Source organism: Protopterus annectens, chromosome 2.part1 (assembly GCF_019279795.1).
Source record: "Protopterus annectens isolate FY-2018-M chromosome 2.part1, PAN1.0, whole genome shotgun sequence".
NCBI classification, from domain to species: domain Eukaryota; kingdom Metazoa; phylum Chordata; order Ceratodontiformes; family Protopteridae; genus Protopterus; species Protopterus annectens.
Window position 1 is genome coordinate 1,246,453,447 of NC_056729.1, and position 19,725 is coordinate 1,246,473,171.

Here is a 19,725-nt window from a genome sequence, read left to right on the forward strand (position 1 = left end):
ATAAGGGACAGAGTGAACATCTCTTTGCAGTAACCCTCATCCTGGGCTAAAGTTTTGGTTTCACAATCATTTTCCTAATTTCTCCAGACAGATACTGACCTAATACCAAAATTTACTGACATGGATATACTGACATCAAAATAAATGAAAAGCTAAACTCATTTTAAATGTTAAGAATCTCTCGAAATTAGTGTAGAAGGTTCAGTTCTGTCACTCTAAGGACTGACAATGTACTGAAACATACTACTGCTTTAAGGCATTGAACTTTAGTGATGTAACAGATCTTACCTTCACATGGATGAGTGTTGCATAGTGCTTCTTCAGTGTGTAGCCCAATACAGATATCACCGCCATTAGCAGGTGGAGGATTGCTGCAGGTGCGAGTACGCTGATAATGTCCTCCACCACATGTAGCTGAGCACTGTGACCAAGATGACCAGCAGGACCACGCCCCTTTAACTGAAACAGTTAATTTGAAACATCACATCATATATATCACATTAACAAACAATGCAATGGTCAGTTTTTACTATACCAATGGTGTCAGTCATAAGCCATTACGAATACAATGCTCATTAAGAAAAAGCTAATTTATTCATTACAATCAATGCTCTCAGTCACTTTCTTTCATATCTGATGTACCTCTCATTTCCTTTTGTTATATTTATAGAATTACTTATTGGGTTTCTTGAAAGTGTCATTTTGACTTTTTTCAAAATTACAAAAGTAAAACAATGAGTAAAAAGGTTACCCAGAAAAAACAATCAGTAAAAACTAATAGAAAATTTTCCACTGTGTGATTTCTCAAACCTCTTGTATTAGTGGACATGTGGGATATATGCAAATGACCTTTAAGAATATCATGTGTTTCAGCTATATGGCGATTCTGAATGCCCATGATTTTTTTCTTTTTAAGTTGTTTAATGGACAAATTTAGGTCAATAAAGCCAAACCCCAGTAGCTGTGGACATGCATATTTCAGCCTTGTTATGGCCTCATCTATGTTGGAATGATTGGGGCGTAGACTTAAGGATAGGATACTTGAACACTTAAGTGATATAAGGAGAGATGTTAGTATGAATGCCTTGAATAAACACATAAAACGGTCTAGGGGACATTCTTTTGTGTTTATGGTATTATGGTTGGTTTATGAGAATGTTAGAGGGACAGTATGACTGATAGAACTGAGAATGAGGAGCTGAAATGGATAGTGACTTTACAGGCAGATAGGGGCTTTGGGATTAATGATAATGTTCCATTTAAGCCCCATCTGAAGAACCATAGATCGGTTGATTACGTTAAGGTTGCCATGGTGATATTTTTATCGATCGAGTTTAATTGGTAATTTGATTATTGGCTAAATTATTTAAAGCTGGTTGTTTCTAGAGTTTTATGGTCTGAAGAAGTATGTTATACATGAAAGTGCTTACAAGGTTTTATTAAATGGTTGAACAAAAGCCCTGTTGGTCAAGTTTATTCTTTTTTTTGGATATTTACATTTTGCTGTGGAGTAATCTGACTGGTGTTTGCAAAATATCACAACTAACAAACTAAAACAATGAATAAAAATGTTACACATGAAAAGCCAATCAGTAAAAACTAAAAGAAAATTCTAGCCAAGTTGGAATTTCCACTGTGTGATTCCTCAAACATCTTGTATTAGAGGCACATGGGATATATGCAAATGACCCTTAAGAGCATCAGGTGTTTCAGCAATATGGCGATTCTGAATGACCATGACTTTCTTCTTTTTAATTAATCACATAATGAACATGGAATACCATAAGCCTCTTAATTGTCTTTAAACATGGCTACCAGGGGAATTAAGAACTTTTTATCAGTTTCTCAACTTGAATAAAGAGAGAGAGAGCATGTGGTAAACTGAAGTTGGCCAATACCATTTCTTCATCAGAGATTCTTGGTGCAACGGATTCTATTTAATTTGGAAAAACTCTTGGTTTTCTAAACATTTAGAGGAAAAGTTAGGCAACCATTATTAGAGTTGTAAAAAATCTGTGATTAACAGGTATTTTCCTGCTTTGTCTATTTAACCTTATATAATTTTGTACCCTATGTTTGAAAACAATAACTTACTTCCAGGCAAGAACAGGCTTATTTCTCTTTTAGCTGCTGAAATGAAAATACAAGCCAAGCTCTACCTAAGTCTGTGGTGCATAGCCATAAAGCTTTGAATGCTACCCAGATGACCAGAGTTTGACTAATGACCTGAGTGATGGAGAAGCTGGGTAGGGAATGGTGGGAGATAAGTGGATTATGGCTTATGACTTCCCCATCTTGGAGGGGGGAGTGGTGATCTCCAATGGCCAATTACTCCTGGCTTGCATGACAATAAGGGCTGTAACCTTGAAGGATGTGTTTGTTTTGAAGTGCAAGTGTCCTGAGAGGGCATATGAGGACCTTGTGGTGATGTTGGTGCTACCAATGGATGGGGTTAAGGCTATAAAAACATCCCAACAATTACAACTCAGCAAAGTGTATGATGTGTACTGATGACTATGAGGAGATGTGTTCTGTGCCAAGGGTCTTGCATGGATGCCACACAGCACCAGTCTGGTGGGAATGCCAGGCTAGTCTGGACATTGGACAAAGGGTCCCCCTTCCCTACAGCATGCAAGTGGAAAGAGGGAGTGACAGCAGAGGCACAAAACACTCTTCTGAATGTCTGGGTGATGCCCCCTGCAGATGATCAGTTTTACTAGGGGAGGCTTGATGGATCAGCAGGTGGAGGGGGAAAACGCACCTAATACAATATATATATATATATATATATATATATATATATATATGTGTGTGTGTGTGTGTGTGTGTGTGTGTATGCATGTATATAAATATATATAAAAATATATATGCACCAAGATTTTTGCTTTTAGATTTGATAACAGTTCCATATATCACTACCCTAAGCAACATGGATTTGAAAAGGGAAGACATAGGGACTCAGACATAATTTGACTACTGCTAGGTATTCAGTCTGTGGTAGAATGCAGTAATGTTCTCATAACTATCTTTTTATTTGATTTGATGCTTTAGAATGTGCTTTTCTGTGGCATGTACTGTGGAAAACAGAATTACCATTAAGCGTCATTAACTAAAGCAACCCACTACATTTATTTCTTATTGTCACTGCATTCACTAATAATATATTATCCTATTTTAATATTACTAAAGATGCATGTCAAGGATGGCCCTTAGCACAACTTTTGATTGTATTACTGGTTGAAACTCTGACTTCCTGTTTAAGAGAAAATGTTCCTTGCAGAGGTTTTGGACACAATTGTGTCATCTGGATCACTTATCCAAATCCTTCAAATTCAATTTCAGCATTCTTTAAGTGCCTGTGACCAAACACTGTACAAATTAAAACAACAATAAGAACACGGATACTATAGGAAACACAATAACAACATAAACTGAAGGAAAATATAAAACTGCAAAATCACAGAATTAAGACAAGCTGATAACCCTGAGTGAAAATGCAGGTAATTACTAGAATCAGCCCAAATAAAGGTCACTGGGTGGACTACATGAAAATACTAATAGGTCAGCTATATGCCAGCTCAAAAAGATAGGTCATCACTTTCCACTTAAAGCTAGCTAAGGTTGGTGAATCTCTCAGGCAGACAGGTAAATTCCACAGGTAGGGGCCATGGTGGCTAACCTCCCAAATGCATGAGGATGCCAGGTGGCACATGGAAAATACTAACTATCCCTGAAAGACAGAACACAGAGGTCTGATCAGTCTATACTATGAAAAGTAGATCCACAATGTATGGGGACTCATGCCATGGGGGCAAGTAGAATAAAACAAACGCTTATAAATTATGAGCTGCTCCATAGTACACCAATACAGTTTTCACAAAACAGGTGTCATAATTTGAAACTTAAGTGACCCTGATAAGTAATCAGGCAACAGAATTTTGCACCAAATGTTAAGTGTGCTTGATTATGATGATATTCTAAAAGTGAAAACAAGATGGCTTGATGACAACCAAAATCTGTTCCTTGAATATCAGCCTATTATCACTAATTACTCCCAGATCATGCAACTTTAACACAAAACATAACTTGTCTCCACTGTAAGAAATGTCAGGTGACAAGAACAGCACAGTAGAAGACCTAAGAATTGCATGAACCACTAATGCCACCATCTTGGATCTGCTGGGCTTAAGCTACTTACTTACTGCTGAATCATGGATGGATTCTAGGCATTGTGTCAAATTGTGAGGTCAGATGGAGACCCTGGAAAGAATGAGAGGTGAGGCTGGGGGTCAACAGTGTAAAAATGAAATTGCAGACCACTTCTGGATGTGTCCAGTGAGTCAGGAGGCAAATCAGTCTTGGAATGTGTCAAACATACCACAATAATTCTCCAAATGGTCCAAAAGAATAGCACCACCTGCCATATCAAAATCCAATGAATGACCACACTCCATTGAAGATAGTTTCAGATGGGACATATTAAGAAATATTAAGAAATGACTGTCTACTAATCTTAACTGAAAGAAGGCACATGTATCCTTCTAGAGTAAATTTCAGATCACTATGTGTTGCTCCATAATAAGATACAATTCTTATTATCTTTCCCAAATACACTGAAACTTGTCAAGCCTGTCTCTTAGATATGCTCTGTGATTCATATAAATGGAGAATTCATAAAATCAGATTAATCAAACCAAAACTCTGAGGTGGTCTTAGACTTTTTTTTTCATTATGCAGTTGTGGCTGCTAAAAGGCAATTTCTTAGGACAAAGGTGTTTTTCAGACCTCTCTGGACTTCAGTATTAGAAGTAATTAATTTAAATGATACTCAAAATGAGATGGAGCAAACAAGATTTGGGGTCCTGAATGCTAACAGTATTTAGCATCTGGGAGGATTAGAAATGTGGTATGCAACATTTAGGACTAACCAAAGTAGGGTATGGTGTTTTCCAATTTTGAGAATATAGCAGAAAAGCTATCTATTAACAAAAACGGAATAAAGAAGGATATATCTTATGATAAATGCATGGAACATCCAGGAAGATAGAGCCACATCAATTACAGAATTATAGAATAATAGCAGAGGTTCTAAATTCAAATTGTAGCAAAGCTTGAATACCTTGATGTCTAGTATTTCTTGTGATTTACAAAAACAAAACCAATGGTTTAGGATTATTATAAGACTACCAATGGGCAGTGGTGTCCCTTCAAACTAGGATATAATATAAAGAATTGTAAGATATGGTCTAGTAATTTTGGGTACTTGAATTTAAAGTAGGAATACCTTCTGGGGTTAAGTATGGCCCGAAAAGAAGAGTTTTCGTCCTAGCCTCAAACCTCAAGCTGAGAAGAATAACTGGCAGACAACATGAAAGAAAAGTAAAAAAATGAAGGACAAATGACTTTCATTATTTACTTGTTAAAAGAAAATGTTTTGCATTATTAAGCACCTGCAGTTTATGGATAGGGAAACATAAATCGTCAGCACTCTACACCATCAGGAAAAGGTAACTCATATTAATTTATCTTTATTACTTTGAATTTATAACCAGTATCCACGGTGGTGCAGCGGTAGCATTGTTGCTTCACAGCAAGAGGTTCTCCCGTTCGATCCTTGGCTGGAGTGCGGGGAGTGCCTTCTGTGTGGAGTCTGCATGTCCTCCCCATGGTTGGGTGGGCGTTCGAAAGGCATGTGTAAATGGGCGTGCCTTCGTTGAAGGTTGGATGTTGAGCTGGCACCTCGGTGTTCGTGAAAATCTACTGCCAGTCATTAGCGGACCGGAGTTTTACTGTGGCGACCCCTAACTGGGAAAAGCCAAAAGACAAACAACAACAACTTTGAATTTATAACCAACATTAATACTTAAATCAAATAGGCAATACAGTCAAATATAGGAACTGTTAACCTGTTAACAATGCTTATGGGTTACCTAATATACACTAAGAAAATGAATGACAACTGGGGATAGTTGTGTTTGGATTGGGCTGGAGATGATACTATTAGTGCCATCTGAATGTTGGTTGCATTGACTCTTTACTTATATTTATAGTTGATAGCCTTGTTTCTCTTCTAACAAAGCTTTAATAATGTGTTTAATACAGATAAATAATTTGTTTTTACAGTACATGATTTATATATGAAATGTTTTGTTTTAAGATGTATAGTAACTCATTTATGCAGTATTTATGATCGTTTTCTTAAAGAAAGTTTTTTTTTTAAATCTGTGGTAATACATTTCATAAAAATGAATAAAGTAAGCCAGGAAGCTTGAGTTACACACAAAGAATCAAAAGCACCACACTTGCATTCTCTAGTTTCCCGCCGGAATCGCAAGCTGATTACACTGTTTTTTTGTTTGTTTGTTTTAGAACTTTTCAACTAGCTTCATGAAGCGGTTCTGAAGCCTGGGTTTTCCCCACAGTCAAATAGAGGCACTAAAATGAAAGTAAAAGAAGCATGGTGATGGCACTGCTTAACAGCACTGAGATACAGTTGTTTTATCATTCTAAGGTCTTAAAGTGACACTTACACTATTTTACTCTAACTATATTAATAGTTTACCACAGATTATAATTTAATGATTTAGTAAAACATACAATAAAAATTAAAAAAAAGTCTTGCTTTAAGATTTCATGCTGTCTACACATTTACTGATTAAATATCTACTTTTTCATTACAAACAATTAATTAATTTGAAAGTTTTCTGTCACAAAAACAAATAGTCCGATAAGAGGAGGCAATTTAATTTTGTAGTCCACATATCTATTCCACACTGACATTTATCTGCAAACCATAAGAAGAGAAGTCCTGTATAAGGAAAAGTTGATGATTACATTTTCTGTATTTGCTGATGTTTCTTTTTAGTTTACGAAGGATGATGTAAGTTACAGAGTTTTGTGGTCTTTTTACACTGAAAGAGCAGTCATGGCATTAGATAAAGGCCAACATATTTAAGGCTACACCTATCTGTAAAAGGGTAACTTTGAACATTAAAATAAGATAACATGCAAGCGAAAATTTTAAAACAGTTTTAGTGTAATACAGATTGAGTTACTTAAGTAAATGTTTCTCAGCCTGTTAACTCAGAAAAGGAAACTTGTTCAGTACCTTACTGTTATCTATATCAATTCAATTATGTTGACTGCACTGTCATCTGACTTTATAATTCAATGTGGATTGTTATTGTGTTAACTAATACTGTATATAAACCAAATCTTTCTGTTTATAGGGTTGTTTTAAGCTTACATAAGTTACACTTGACCTTTTCAGAACTTTTAAAATGTATATAATTACATTAATACGATACTGCTACAAGTTGTAGAATAACTTTTAAATAATCTACTGTAAGTAAACCAGAGAAACAATATCCAAACATAAATTATACAAGCTAACTAACATATGGGCTTTCATCTTGTTTTTGTGTTGCTTACACTTAGAAAAGAAAGAAAGATAAGGTTTTAACATAAGGAGGAATGTTGAAAGATTTGCTTATAGTAAACATGCATTATAAAATTCATAAGTTCAGCAGTGTAGTTTATATTTAAGCATAACTGTAAGACAATTTCTCTGGCTAAAGATGATTCATATATCAACCTGTATGACTTTTTGATATGTTATTGGGATTGTTAATTCTTGTCAATCTTAGTAGACTTAATTTAGAATATATCAGGCTGGTTAATAACCATAAGTTTACTATTATAATTATCCTATAGAATAATAAAATACTTTCTGACTAACAAGTTATGACTTATCAGGCTTGGAGTATAGTGCCTGTGATAGGGAGAGGGACACTTTGATTCTCTGTCAACTTAAGTGTAGGGGTTATAATAACCCCATGGATAGAAAGGGGCTCATGGTTCAGGTTTTGATTTTCTTATTTTTTTTTTTACTTGCCTAAGTATATTAGTCACACTAAAAGGAAACTAAAACAGCTTTTATTATTCATAGCTGTACACAAACAAAACCTTTTATACATTATTCTTCCTAATGCAATTAAATCTACATATAGCAGTATTTAAATTTGGAGGTGATCTCAATTAATGTTAATGGGTTGAATAAATGTAAGAGACAGAGTTTATTTAAATATATTAAAACTATAAACCCACAACTGATATTTCTGTAAGAAACACATTTATTAACTGAAGATCTTAATCTACTCAGCTTCAATGGTTATACAATATTAAGTAGTTCATCACATAAGAAAAAACAAGATGGGTAATGATTTATGGAAAATTTCTGTCATTATGCCAAAAATAATAAGCTTGTATCAAGATAAATCCTGGATGCTTTGTATGTCATCTCAATAAATGGTAAACTGTATACTTTTATTAACATGTACTGGATACCTGGGTTGAGTGCAAGTATAGTTTAGCAACAGTTGGAAGAAGTAATCCAGCACTCCAAGGGGAACTTGATAATAGCTGGGGATTTCAAGTTGTATACTAGATTATAAGGACACTGTCAGAAGGAAAACTGCATCATCAAAAACACTAGCAGAATTTGTTGAACTATATAATCTTAAAGATATTAATAAATATGCAGACAAAGATTCTCTGCATTATATGTTTTTTTTTTCGCATAGGTATAACACACACTCAAGAATATATATATATATATATATATATATATATATATATATATGTGTGTGTGTGTGTCAAAGGAAATAACCACCTTTTTTAGCAATGTTAAAGTTATCTCTTGTCCATTAACAGACCACAATGCAATTACTTTTGAAGTAGAAGTTCATAACAAACAAAAGGTGGCAATGACTAGAATATCATCCTATATAATGAATCTAGAAGAGTTTAAAGAATTTTGTACAAAACAATTACAATAATTTCTTGAATTAAAAATAAATGAAGACACTTCAAAAATCCATGTATGGAATGCATTAAGAGCATATATATATATATGGAAGAACTTTAACTTGGTACAAAAATAAAAGGCATCAATGGGACAAGCAATTAACTGAACTTCAAAAGGAAATAAATATTATTAAACTTAATATATAAGGGCATAGTCAATTAACTAATGATTTAGCAATGAAAAATAAGGAATATACTGAAATATTACCTCATAAAATAATGATTGAATTAGAAAAAAAATCTAAATTATTTCTTATTCAATGACTCTGAAGAATCAAAGGAAAATAGCAAATAGAACTAAGAAAGTTATTAAAATGAATCAAATAAAAGAAATATATAATTCCAACATCTCAGAGAAACAACATACTAGAAACATTTCAGTCACACTATAAAAAAATTAATACTAGCAACATAGAGATGAAATTGAAAGAACCAATTTGAAATTTCCTTCAGACTAATATAAACATCAAGATACAGCAACAACAGAGTAGACACACCGACAAGCAGATAATGTCTGAGTTGCTGAATCAAATTAAAAAACTGAAACCCACTAAAGCACCAGGAAACGACAACATAAAACTAGAAATGTATAAGTTATTGCCCAAAGAAGCTAAACAGTTATTGTTGAAGGTTTTTAAAAAGGTTAAACAAGGACTATTAGTTCCACCTTCTTGGAAATCTAGTTTAATCTCACCTATTATGAAATCTGAAAAAAATGCTTCAGAATGTTCATCCTATAGGCCCATTTCATTGTTAAATGTAGATTAAAAAATGTTTATGGCAATACATAGAGAATTAAACATATATTAAAATCATTAACTGATCATGATCAGACAGGTTTAATAAAATATAGAAACACCTACGATAATATTAAAAGAATTCTTCCCTTGACAGATTATGTTGATTTAAGTAAGAGAGACATGATTCTGGAGAGTCTAGACATCAATAGCCCCTTTGATTCAAAAGATTGGAATTACTTACTGGTGATAGTAGAAGAATATGTTTTTTCACAACAATTTACATTCTTAATTAAAACACTATATGAAAATTCTCTGGCCTATGATAAGATTGGGTCATATCTCTCTACTTCTATAACTATTAGAAAATGGTCTAAGCAAGGATGCCCACTTTCACCTTTACTGTTTGCATTAGCAATTGAGCCTTTTGCTAACCATGTTAGAATGAACACAAATATTAAAAGCATAGTAATTGAGAATAACTTAGAAATGAAAATACAATTATTTGCTGATGACATCCTGTTGACAATATCTTATAAAGATAAATCATTAAATTAATTATTCCAAACAATGAACTTCTTTCAAACTATTTCTGGTCTTGTATTTAATGAAAAAATTTTATTAATTAACTCAAATAAAAGGGAATTAAATAATGACTTTGTTAAGTACTTAGCACCTGATAATAACATTAAATACCTAGGAATCTTGCTAACTAGCAACACTAGAGAAACAATAAATATTAACTATATTCATATACTAAGTCAGAGAAAATCATTAATGCAGAAATGGAATAAGATATTTTATACAATGGAAGATAGGTTGTATATAATTAAATCAATAATTTTCCCAAAATTGTTATATTATATACAATCCTTTTCCAGCCCTCCTATAAAGAAAAGTATACAGTAATACAATAAAATGATGCTGAATTTCCTTTGCTTTAACAATAAGCCTAGAATCATGATTAACAACCATTTAAAAGGTCGGGAGAAGGGTGGAATTAATCTACCAGATATATTTATTCATTGGCATCTATTACTAAAACAGTTACTCTATGGCTGAAATCAACCTATACAGCCAAAAGGAAATTAATTCATGAATCTATATGTAATACCATTAGTAACTCAGCCCATAAACAATATAATATAAATCCAACAAAAGTCTTTTATAATGTGATGAGATAACATAATATTTAATAAAAGTATAAAAACAAAGTATATAATTGTTACTGAAACAATAATACTGTTTATAAAATATATAAACATGAACCCAGATATAAAGATGTGTTTTTTTATATTACATCCTATAGTTTGTACACAGGAATGTATAACTACCTTTGATTCAAATGTAATTAAAGAGCTTAAAGAAAAAGAAGCGACTTATTGGTATCAAATACTCAATGGCAATACATTTCTCACACTACATCACATCAAAAGGAAATTTGAGTTAGATGATAAATTGTGGCTACCAACACAACAAATAAGACAGTACATCACAAATAAGCTGGAATTGAGGACACCAACTTTTAAAAAATAATATTCCTAAGTTCATAGATCTTGTGATACTTTTAATAAATAATACTTATAAAGAACAATGATAGGTTCATACGTTGGTACTAGGCTATCTGTCCAAAAGCATTTATAAGCCTAGCCAGAATGTGTTGACTTTCTCCTCCCCCTTAGATTAGTTCCCTGTGCCTCTGTCCAGTAGAGTCACTGAAGAGATGCCTGGGGTAAACTTTCTGTTTCCCATCCACTCGTTAAGGTTTGTCTTGAAGAGCGTTAGTGAGGAGCTCTGCCTAATGTAGATTGGAATCTTGTTCCAACACATGGGAAGTCCCTGGGACAGGAATCTATCCCTCCAGCATGTCCTATTTATTGTTGTAGTGAGGTTTAGATCCCTAGAGTGTGTGGCTCGAGGGGATATGGTTTTCATTAGGTGGAGCATGTCCATCAATTCTGGGTTGGACATGGCCTTGTATGTCAGGCAGAGATCACCTCTGAGCAGGCGGTATGCAACCGAGTACAGCTGAAGTTTTTGCAGTTGAGCTGCAGAGAGCATCTGTTTGAAGCCAGTGATCCTCTTGGTGAGGTACTTCTGTAGACTTTCCAGCTGTTGCAGGTGTCTTGTAAGGTACATCCCAAATGGGGCATTGTACTCTATGGTGGGTCTGATGAGTGATGAGTAGAGGGGCACAATGACCTCTTTTGATCTGGATGCAAACCCTTTTGTGATTAGGTGGGCCACATAGAAGGATTTTCTAACCACTTTGGCAACGTGATTATCAAAGGAGAGAATACCGTGTACTTGGGTCCCCAGATCCCTTATTATGTCTTCCATATTTAGGGGACTACCACCTATGTGGTAGTTTGTGTGTACTTTCTTTTTTCCAAAGGGGATGACTATGTACTTTTTGGCATTTAGCTTGAGGCCATGATTTTGACACCAGGTATCCATCTCAGTGAGAACCTTTTGGAGGATGCCTGTGTCAGCTGGAGAGTCAATTATAGCCCCTAGTTTGCAGTCATCTGTGAACTTCATCAGCCATAGTCCTCCTGTGCTTGCCTGTACCTCTGAGAAGTATATGCCACACAGGAGGGGTCCTAGGACTGAGCCCTGGGGAATGCCACTTGTAACCGGTTTAGAATCGGGCCTAGCTCCTGCAACTCTCACCATGTGAGTTCTGTCCGTGAGCCAGTTGGCAACCCGTCTTGTGACGTAGGGGTTTATGTTCAGGCTGGTGAGCTTGTCTATAATACCAGAATGGGGAATGGTGTCGAAGGCCTTTGTGAGGTCTATGTAGGCTGTAAGTACCACCTTTCCCTTGTCTATAGCCTTGGTAACTGTCTCAAAGAGGTCCACCAGGTTTAGGAGGCATGATCTGCCCTTAAAGCCGAACTGGGTAGGGACTAGTGTTTGGAGGTTCCCAATGTCTCTGTTAATGAGTTCCATGATGATGCACTCCATAGCCTTGCAGACCAAGCTAGTCAGGCTTATAGGGCAATAGTTCCAGGGGTCTGTTGTGGCTCCACCTTTGTGGAGTGGAATAACCATTGCTGTGCTCCACTCTATGGGTACATAGCCTGTGGAGAGGCTGAGTTTGAACAGTGTGTTTAGGTGAGGGGTTAGTTCATCTTTAAAAGCTTGTGTAGGATGCAGCCTGGGACAGCATTGTTGCTGTGTTTTTGGCTTTGGAGAGGGCTGTTTTAACCTGAGTGTATGTGATTTCAGGGGCTCTACATTCTTCTGGTATGGTTATGGGAACCTTTTGGGGGTGAGAGGGGGGGTGAAGTTTGCACAAACCTGTCTGCCAGGATGTTGGCAATATCAGTCAGTTCAGTGTATTTTGTGCCATTCTGCACTAACTCTGAGCAGATCTGAGCATTGCCACTTAGATTCTTGACATAGCTAAATAATGCCTTGTGGTTATCTTTGGAGTCCTTGGCAATTTTTTCTTTTGAATCTAGCCTTGGATGATTTTATGAGGGATCGTAGTTTCTTGCTGATACTGATCAGGGATGTCTTCCCTTCTTGGGATTTTACTCTCTTCTGTACTAGTTTCCTCCTTCTGTTGTATAGCTTGTTTATGGCAGGGGTTCACCAGACTGGTTTCCTTTTCTTGGAGGAGTGAGTCTTAGTTTTGCTTGGGATAGCACGACCCATGCATTCTTGTAAGTGCCCGTAGAATGCATTAGTAAAGGATTTTGCAGCTTGGACAGCGTTATCCTTTAGCATGGGGGCTTTGAAACTTTCTACCAAGGTCTTAAGTAACATGAAGTTTGCTTTTGAAAAGTTTTTCATGGTGGTTTCTTTGACTGGGGGTGGGAGTGGAATGTGGATATCCAGACTGATTTGTTTATGGTCAGATCTAACCAGCGAGGAGTTGGCCTCAGGTGTAGAACACCAGTCGCCCATGTTGGTGATGACCAGGTCCAATATGCTGTCAATTCTGGTGGGAGTATTGACCAGTTGATCCAGGGCGTTTGAGTTTATAAATTCTAAGATATGTTGGGCAAGGGAGTTAGTACTTAAGTAATTCTTCCAGTTAATGTTTGGGTAATTGAAGTCACCCAATATTAGGGTGTTTGGTAGGACCTTTATGTTTCCCAGTATTTCCAGAAATGCGGAATGGGTGTCCTGGGACATGGTGGGTGATCTGTAGCAAGCTACAATTTGAATTGCAGTTCTGCCCATTGTTAGTTGCACGTGGATGATCTCTGAAGCATTGTGCTGTGCCACTAAACTGGAGGTGTGGGTATCCTTGATTAATATACAAACGAAAAACTGGAAAGTTTTAAACAACTAGGAAAACAATAAGTGAGTCCAACAGAACGCAGCCACACGATAAATCCAAAAAACCTTTACTTGCAAACGTTTTCGTGTACAAAGATACATACACTTCTTCAGACAAGTATTACTGAAACCTCTTGTGAGTTTAAATATACTCACATACCAACAATTGTATCCAATTCACTAAACAATTTATCAATTAAATAATTTATCAATTAAATAATTCATCTTGATTTTAACCTCCTTAAAAACTGCAACCTAATATAATATATTATATATTCACTAAGAGACATACATTTCCAATTAAAAACTATCCTTGATTAATATGGATACGCCCCCACCTTTTGAATTTCAGTCCGGGTTCTGTGGCCAAAATTTATGAGTTGTAGCCTGGTAGTGCTGGGGTGCTCTCTGGAGCCTTAAACCAGGTTTCTGTTACTGCACATATATCGATTTTCTCCACACTGAGGATTGCCTCGAGTGCATGCATTTTGAGGTTTAGACTTCTGGCATTGAGTAGCATTACCATCAGTTTTTTGTTACTTGTGCCATTTACGGTGGTGGGTTTGTCTTTTGAGCCTTGCCTAAAAAAAGGCACTGTGGGGGTGGCAAGAGCCTTGGCCAGTATTCAAAAGCCTAAGGGTGACAGGTGCAAGCTGTCTCTAGCGAAGCACCGTGGCTTGTCGAGCATATCATCCCAGGTGGACAGACACCGGATCCCCTTTGAATGACACCAGAAACTTAGCCAATTGTTGAAATTGACAACTTTTTCTTTATACCGTGGTATCATTCTTGGTGAAGGCAGGATGCTACTCAGGGTCAGGGTCATACCGGCCTCGGCTATGTGATCAGAGAGATCTTCCATGTCTCTTTTCATGTAGCCCAGGGAGGTATGGCTCAGGTCATTCACACCAACATGGACAATGACAGAGTCATGCTTGTACTTGTTCTGGAGTGACCTGAGTGCTTGTGTTATGTGGTAGATCCTGCCACCCAACAGGCAGCTAACAGTAACCTTCTCCTTGTTCAGCTTAGTGAGTGGGACGTCAGTGTGCCTGACTATAGAGTCACCTTTTACTAGCGTGTTGGGTATGCTATTTTGCCTTAAGGGCTGTGGATTGCGTGGCACACTGGTTTTGTGAAGTATGTGTTTCATGCTTTGTGTTGGGGGGTGAAGGTTGCTTGGATGCCTGCTTTGGAGGTCTCTGTTGCTTTTGCAGATTTTTATTTAGAGCCTCTGGGTATGTTTTCATGTATTTATGTGTGTTTTTTGCCCATGCTGGTTTAATGGGTCTTTGTGAGACTGGTGTTGTGATGTAAGTATTTCCCTTCTCCTCTTGACTGTCTGATCCAGTCTTGGGTTGAGAACTTAGCCTCCAGTTTGGCTGTATAAGTGCATCTCTTGCATGCATTAGTGTTTGGTGGTAGGAGGAGAGGGTTGTCTGTGTATATGAGGCAGTTGTAACATTGCCTCAAAATGCCCAGATTCACCAGTTGGACTGGAGAGTACACCTGAAACTGCCCTTTGGACATGCCTGGATAGGTACAGTGAACTGTTTTACTGACTGGCTGGTAAGGTCGAATAGAGAGCCTTGTACTTCTCTACAGTATAGGGGGGTCTATTGCTAGGGTTTATAAGTGCTTGCTATGAGTTTTGAGCAAGTGCCGGGGCTGAGAAATGAATGGTTTGAGTGCTTAAGCTGAAAGTTTGTCTAGTTCCAAGGGAAAAATTGAAGAGGAGACTTTGTGGAGCCGGGAATAGTTATACCCTAGCAAAACTGGGCAAATGCAGTCTTTATAGCAGGGAAATGAAAGAGATAGAAATTAGCCCAAAATGGCCAATGCACTACTAATTTCTGGGCTGAAACCACTCCTCCAAGGACAGATAGGCTGCTCAAAGCTCCCTTCTCTCACAGGTGAACAGAGATACGTCCTTCTATCCAAGTAAGGAATGGTCAAACACAGAGACTTGTAACACAGCCCTGAATTCAGCATTAACCTGAAAACTGGATTATACTTGCTTAGAAAGCGGGAAACAAGTATATATATTTTTTTCAGAAAATAAAGCAGATACAATCAAAAAAAAAACTTTAAATGCACAGAAAAGGATACTTTATTGTTATATATCTCAGATCAGAGTTTTAGTCGATGCCCATAGTAATAAAGTAGGAAGAAACACAAATACAGTAAAAGCAGATGAATAAAGTGCAAATTTTTATATATATATATAAAACAATAGAAAATGAACAAACCGATTTAAACAAGTTACCAAATTAACCAGAAAAAAGCTCGAAACTGAGCCCTGTTCCAGCAGTCTTCAATCAGACAAGTTCTAACTGCACACCTGCCACTAGGGTGCAGGGAAACCTTCTCCAAAAAAGATGACCTGGATCAGTGCTCAAGTTATACAAACAAAGCTAGATTCAACAGGCCTGAATATGGTCTATGCTATAGCAACAAGGTGCACCAATTTCAGAAAGAAACAGTTCAAATATGCAGGCACAATAACCCTGTGACCAAAAATTCCTAGCTCAGAAGGGCAGAATCCAGCCTCTCTTTCCATAAGAGTACAGACCACAAACCTTCTTAATATACAACTGGCCTGAAGCCCAAGTGTTTAAACCAGAGCTAATACACTTTTTAAAACAGCAGACACTAAGCCTTCAATCAGCAATTTCCAGCTTAAAAGGATGTAAGCTACTTGTCCTGCCACAGCAGTGCAGACCACAAACCTTCTTAATGTAAAACAACTGGTATGAAGCCCAATTACTTAAACCAAAAGACTTAGAATAACAGTTACAATTTAATCAGGCTACTACCAGGCAGTAATAAATGCAGCAGAATAAATAAAACTGAGTACTTTTGAGAAGAGGCAAAAGCAAAATAAAGTAGTAGGAAACACAAATACAACAAAAGCAGATGAATAAAGTGCAATTTTGTTTTGTTAGTAAAGTGCAAGGAGAGAGGAAGGAAGAACCTAAGGGGGTTGGTCTTCTCAAATCTTTACTCTGTATAAAGTAGAGTGAACACTAGACTCAGATTATGATCTCACTGTACTCGGTTAAGTGAGCAAATGAAATGGACCCGGGAGGAGTGTTCAAATACAGACTTACAGGAAGGGCGGGCAATTCCAGAGCCACCAACACTAACACCAAGACAAGAACAGGGAGGGTGGGTGGAGAACTAACTGCAGAGAGACATACAGCATACTATTCAGTAAAACAATTAGGTAACAGAAAAAATAAAATGCAGTACTTTTAAAACTGCAAGTTTGCACTTAACAGAAGAATAAAATACAGTACTGCAAGTCTGTACTTAACTTCAGCTTCTAATGCAGGTGATTGTAGCCAACCAAGTCACTCAGAAATTGAGCATAAAATGAATTCTCAAACGTTATGGCTAGCACTTAAAGTACAGAGGAAACCCTCTAGGCTAACAGTTAAATATCAGATAACAAAGAACTGAGAAGACCACAACCCCCTCTTACAGCAGAGAGAGACACAGCACACTATTCAGTGAAACAATTAACAGAAGAATAAAATACAGTACTGCAAGTCTGCACTTAATTTCTGACTTGGTTGGCTACAATCACCTGCATTAGAAGCTGAAGTTAAGCATAAAATGAATTCTCAAACTTTGTGGCTAGCACTTAAAGTACAGAGGGAAGCCTCTAGGCTAACAGTTAAATATCAGATAAAAAAGAAGTGAGAAGACCACAATCCCCTCTTACAGCAGAGTGACGCACAGCACACTATTCAGTGAAACAATTGGCTAACAGAAAAAATAAAATACAGTACTTTTAAAACTGCAAGTTTCCACTTAACAGAAGAATAAAATACAGTACTGCAAGTCTGCACTTAACTTCAGCTTCTAATGCAGGTGATTGTAGCCAACCAAGTCACTCAGTAATTGAGCAAAATTCATAAGATACTTAAAGAAGCAAAGAACTATACCAATAATAGTTATTGGAATTACTATGATCAGGTTAATCTAAAGGATCCTGCTAAAAATGAAAAATAAATTATCCTTTTTATCAACAAGCCTTACTACCAAGTCAGTTCAGTGGAAACTATATGCATTGAAATTCCTACATATATCCTTTCTAACCCCTCATAGATTAAAACTAATAAATACATATATATAACATATTGATTGTTGGAGATGTAAAATGCATACAAAAGCAGATTGGGAACACGTGTTTTTTTATTGTCATTCACTGAATAAATATTGGTTTGAAATTATTTCTTTCAAACAATTTTTAATGATAATTTTCAGTTAACCAAGTCAATAGTTTTGTTTAATCTAGCCATACCACAATGTGTCCCAAAAGCAAAATATCCTTTACTGTGGACATTGATTGCCCTTGCATGTAAAGCCATAACAACTTACTGGAAGAATAAAGCACCACCAACTTTTCAAGATTTCTAGAAAATCACAGTCTTCATGTCTTGAATGAAAGTAACAACCATAAAGAAAAGAACTGGTAAGACGACATCATACATCACTTATTGGCAGAAGATTGACGAAATATTGGACAAACCAAATTGATCTGATTAGTCAGCACAGCATACAAACTACATATTGTATATGGAAACGTGATGTTATAGATTGTATAATTAGGCAATTGTATATAGTTTGTTTTGTAAATAGTTGACTAATTGATTATGTTATATTATTTTTATGTTTCACTATTTATGGTTAAATCTATTTAAAGATATGGAAAACATTTTAATAAAAATTTCTTTGAGTAAAAGAAGAGATTAAATGTATGCAAAGTAGTTCTAATCAAATATCACCTCCTCTTCATTTACACTATTAAAATTAATAGACTTACATGAAGTTTGGTATTGCCCAGAAAGTCCCGCTACATGGGAAATTATTACATAAAGTGGCAATTGGTTTCTCAGAACTACAATCCCAACTTTAGGATTTACATGGATTAAAACACACTGGTAGCAACTTTCTTGGCTGTTGTCTTTAAAAACAGGAAAATATCCCAGATAACTGGATCAAACAACTACAGTGTGGAATTGCAGCAAGACAAATAAAAAGGCCTGGAATGAATGTTGGCATATTTTTATCATTGTATAAATTATTCTAAAAAGTGATATTCCCATATTTATATTAACTGCATACAAATTATTCTATGTGCTAATACTGGCAAATGAATCATGCCTTGGATGTAAATAGTTCTGTATTTCAATAAATATGTAGACTGCAAAACTGTTTCTGTTTAATGATATAGAATTACTTATGGCTACCATGTTCACTGCTTCCTCCCCAACATAAATTACATCATCATGGAACACCAGTACTACATGAGCAATCTGCAGCTTGTTTTAAAAAAAGAAAGACAGATTCAATTTGTTTTAAAATTTCTCTAAGTCTATGGAATCTATTGTGGCAGAGATACTGTTGTCTTTTTCTGTTTGGCTGGGACTGTTACTTGGTCTTTGACTATTTTAACTGGCAGAAGAAGCTACATTGAGATGCTTATAGACTTGTTGAACTTTATTTACATCCTGAGATTTCAGTCACCCACCACAGGTACTTAGAGGTAAAAACTACATATGCAAATAGTGTTTTTTTTTCTGTGATTTGGCTATTACATATGAACTAATTTTATTCTTTCTTTGTGCAAGTGAAATACTGTTCAAAAGGTGTAATCAGAACTGAGAAATACAATTAAAATGTATGTGTTTGAAAAAAAGTTAAGTCTCATACTGTTGGTAAGGTTGGCTCTTGAAGGCACTGAGATCAGACTGAGGTGGGTGAAATTCTGAGAAGTCATTGATTATAACTATGTTCTGAAGCTAACCATGCACTGTACATT

The 19,725-nt window shown here is 36.0% G+C and overlaps 1 protein-coding gene across 4 annotated transcripts in view; it reads right to left on the bottom strand.

Moving 5' to 3' along the window:
• SEMA5B (semaphorin 5B) overlaps positions 1 to 19,725 on the bottom strand; it is a 3,270,261-nt gene that overhangs the window by 132,763 nt on the left and 3,117,773 nt on the right. For all 4 annotated transcript variants that reach the window (XM_044062778.1, XM_044062776.1, XM_044062777.1 and 1 more), the window contains one exon: positions 289 to 459. In XM_044062778.1, the coding sequence (XP_043918713.1) occupies positions 289 to 459 (171 nt within the window). The remainder of the gene's footprint in view (positions 1 to 288; positions 460 to 19,725) is intronic.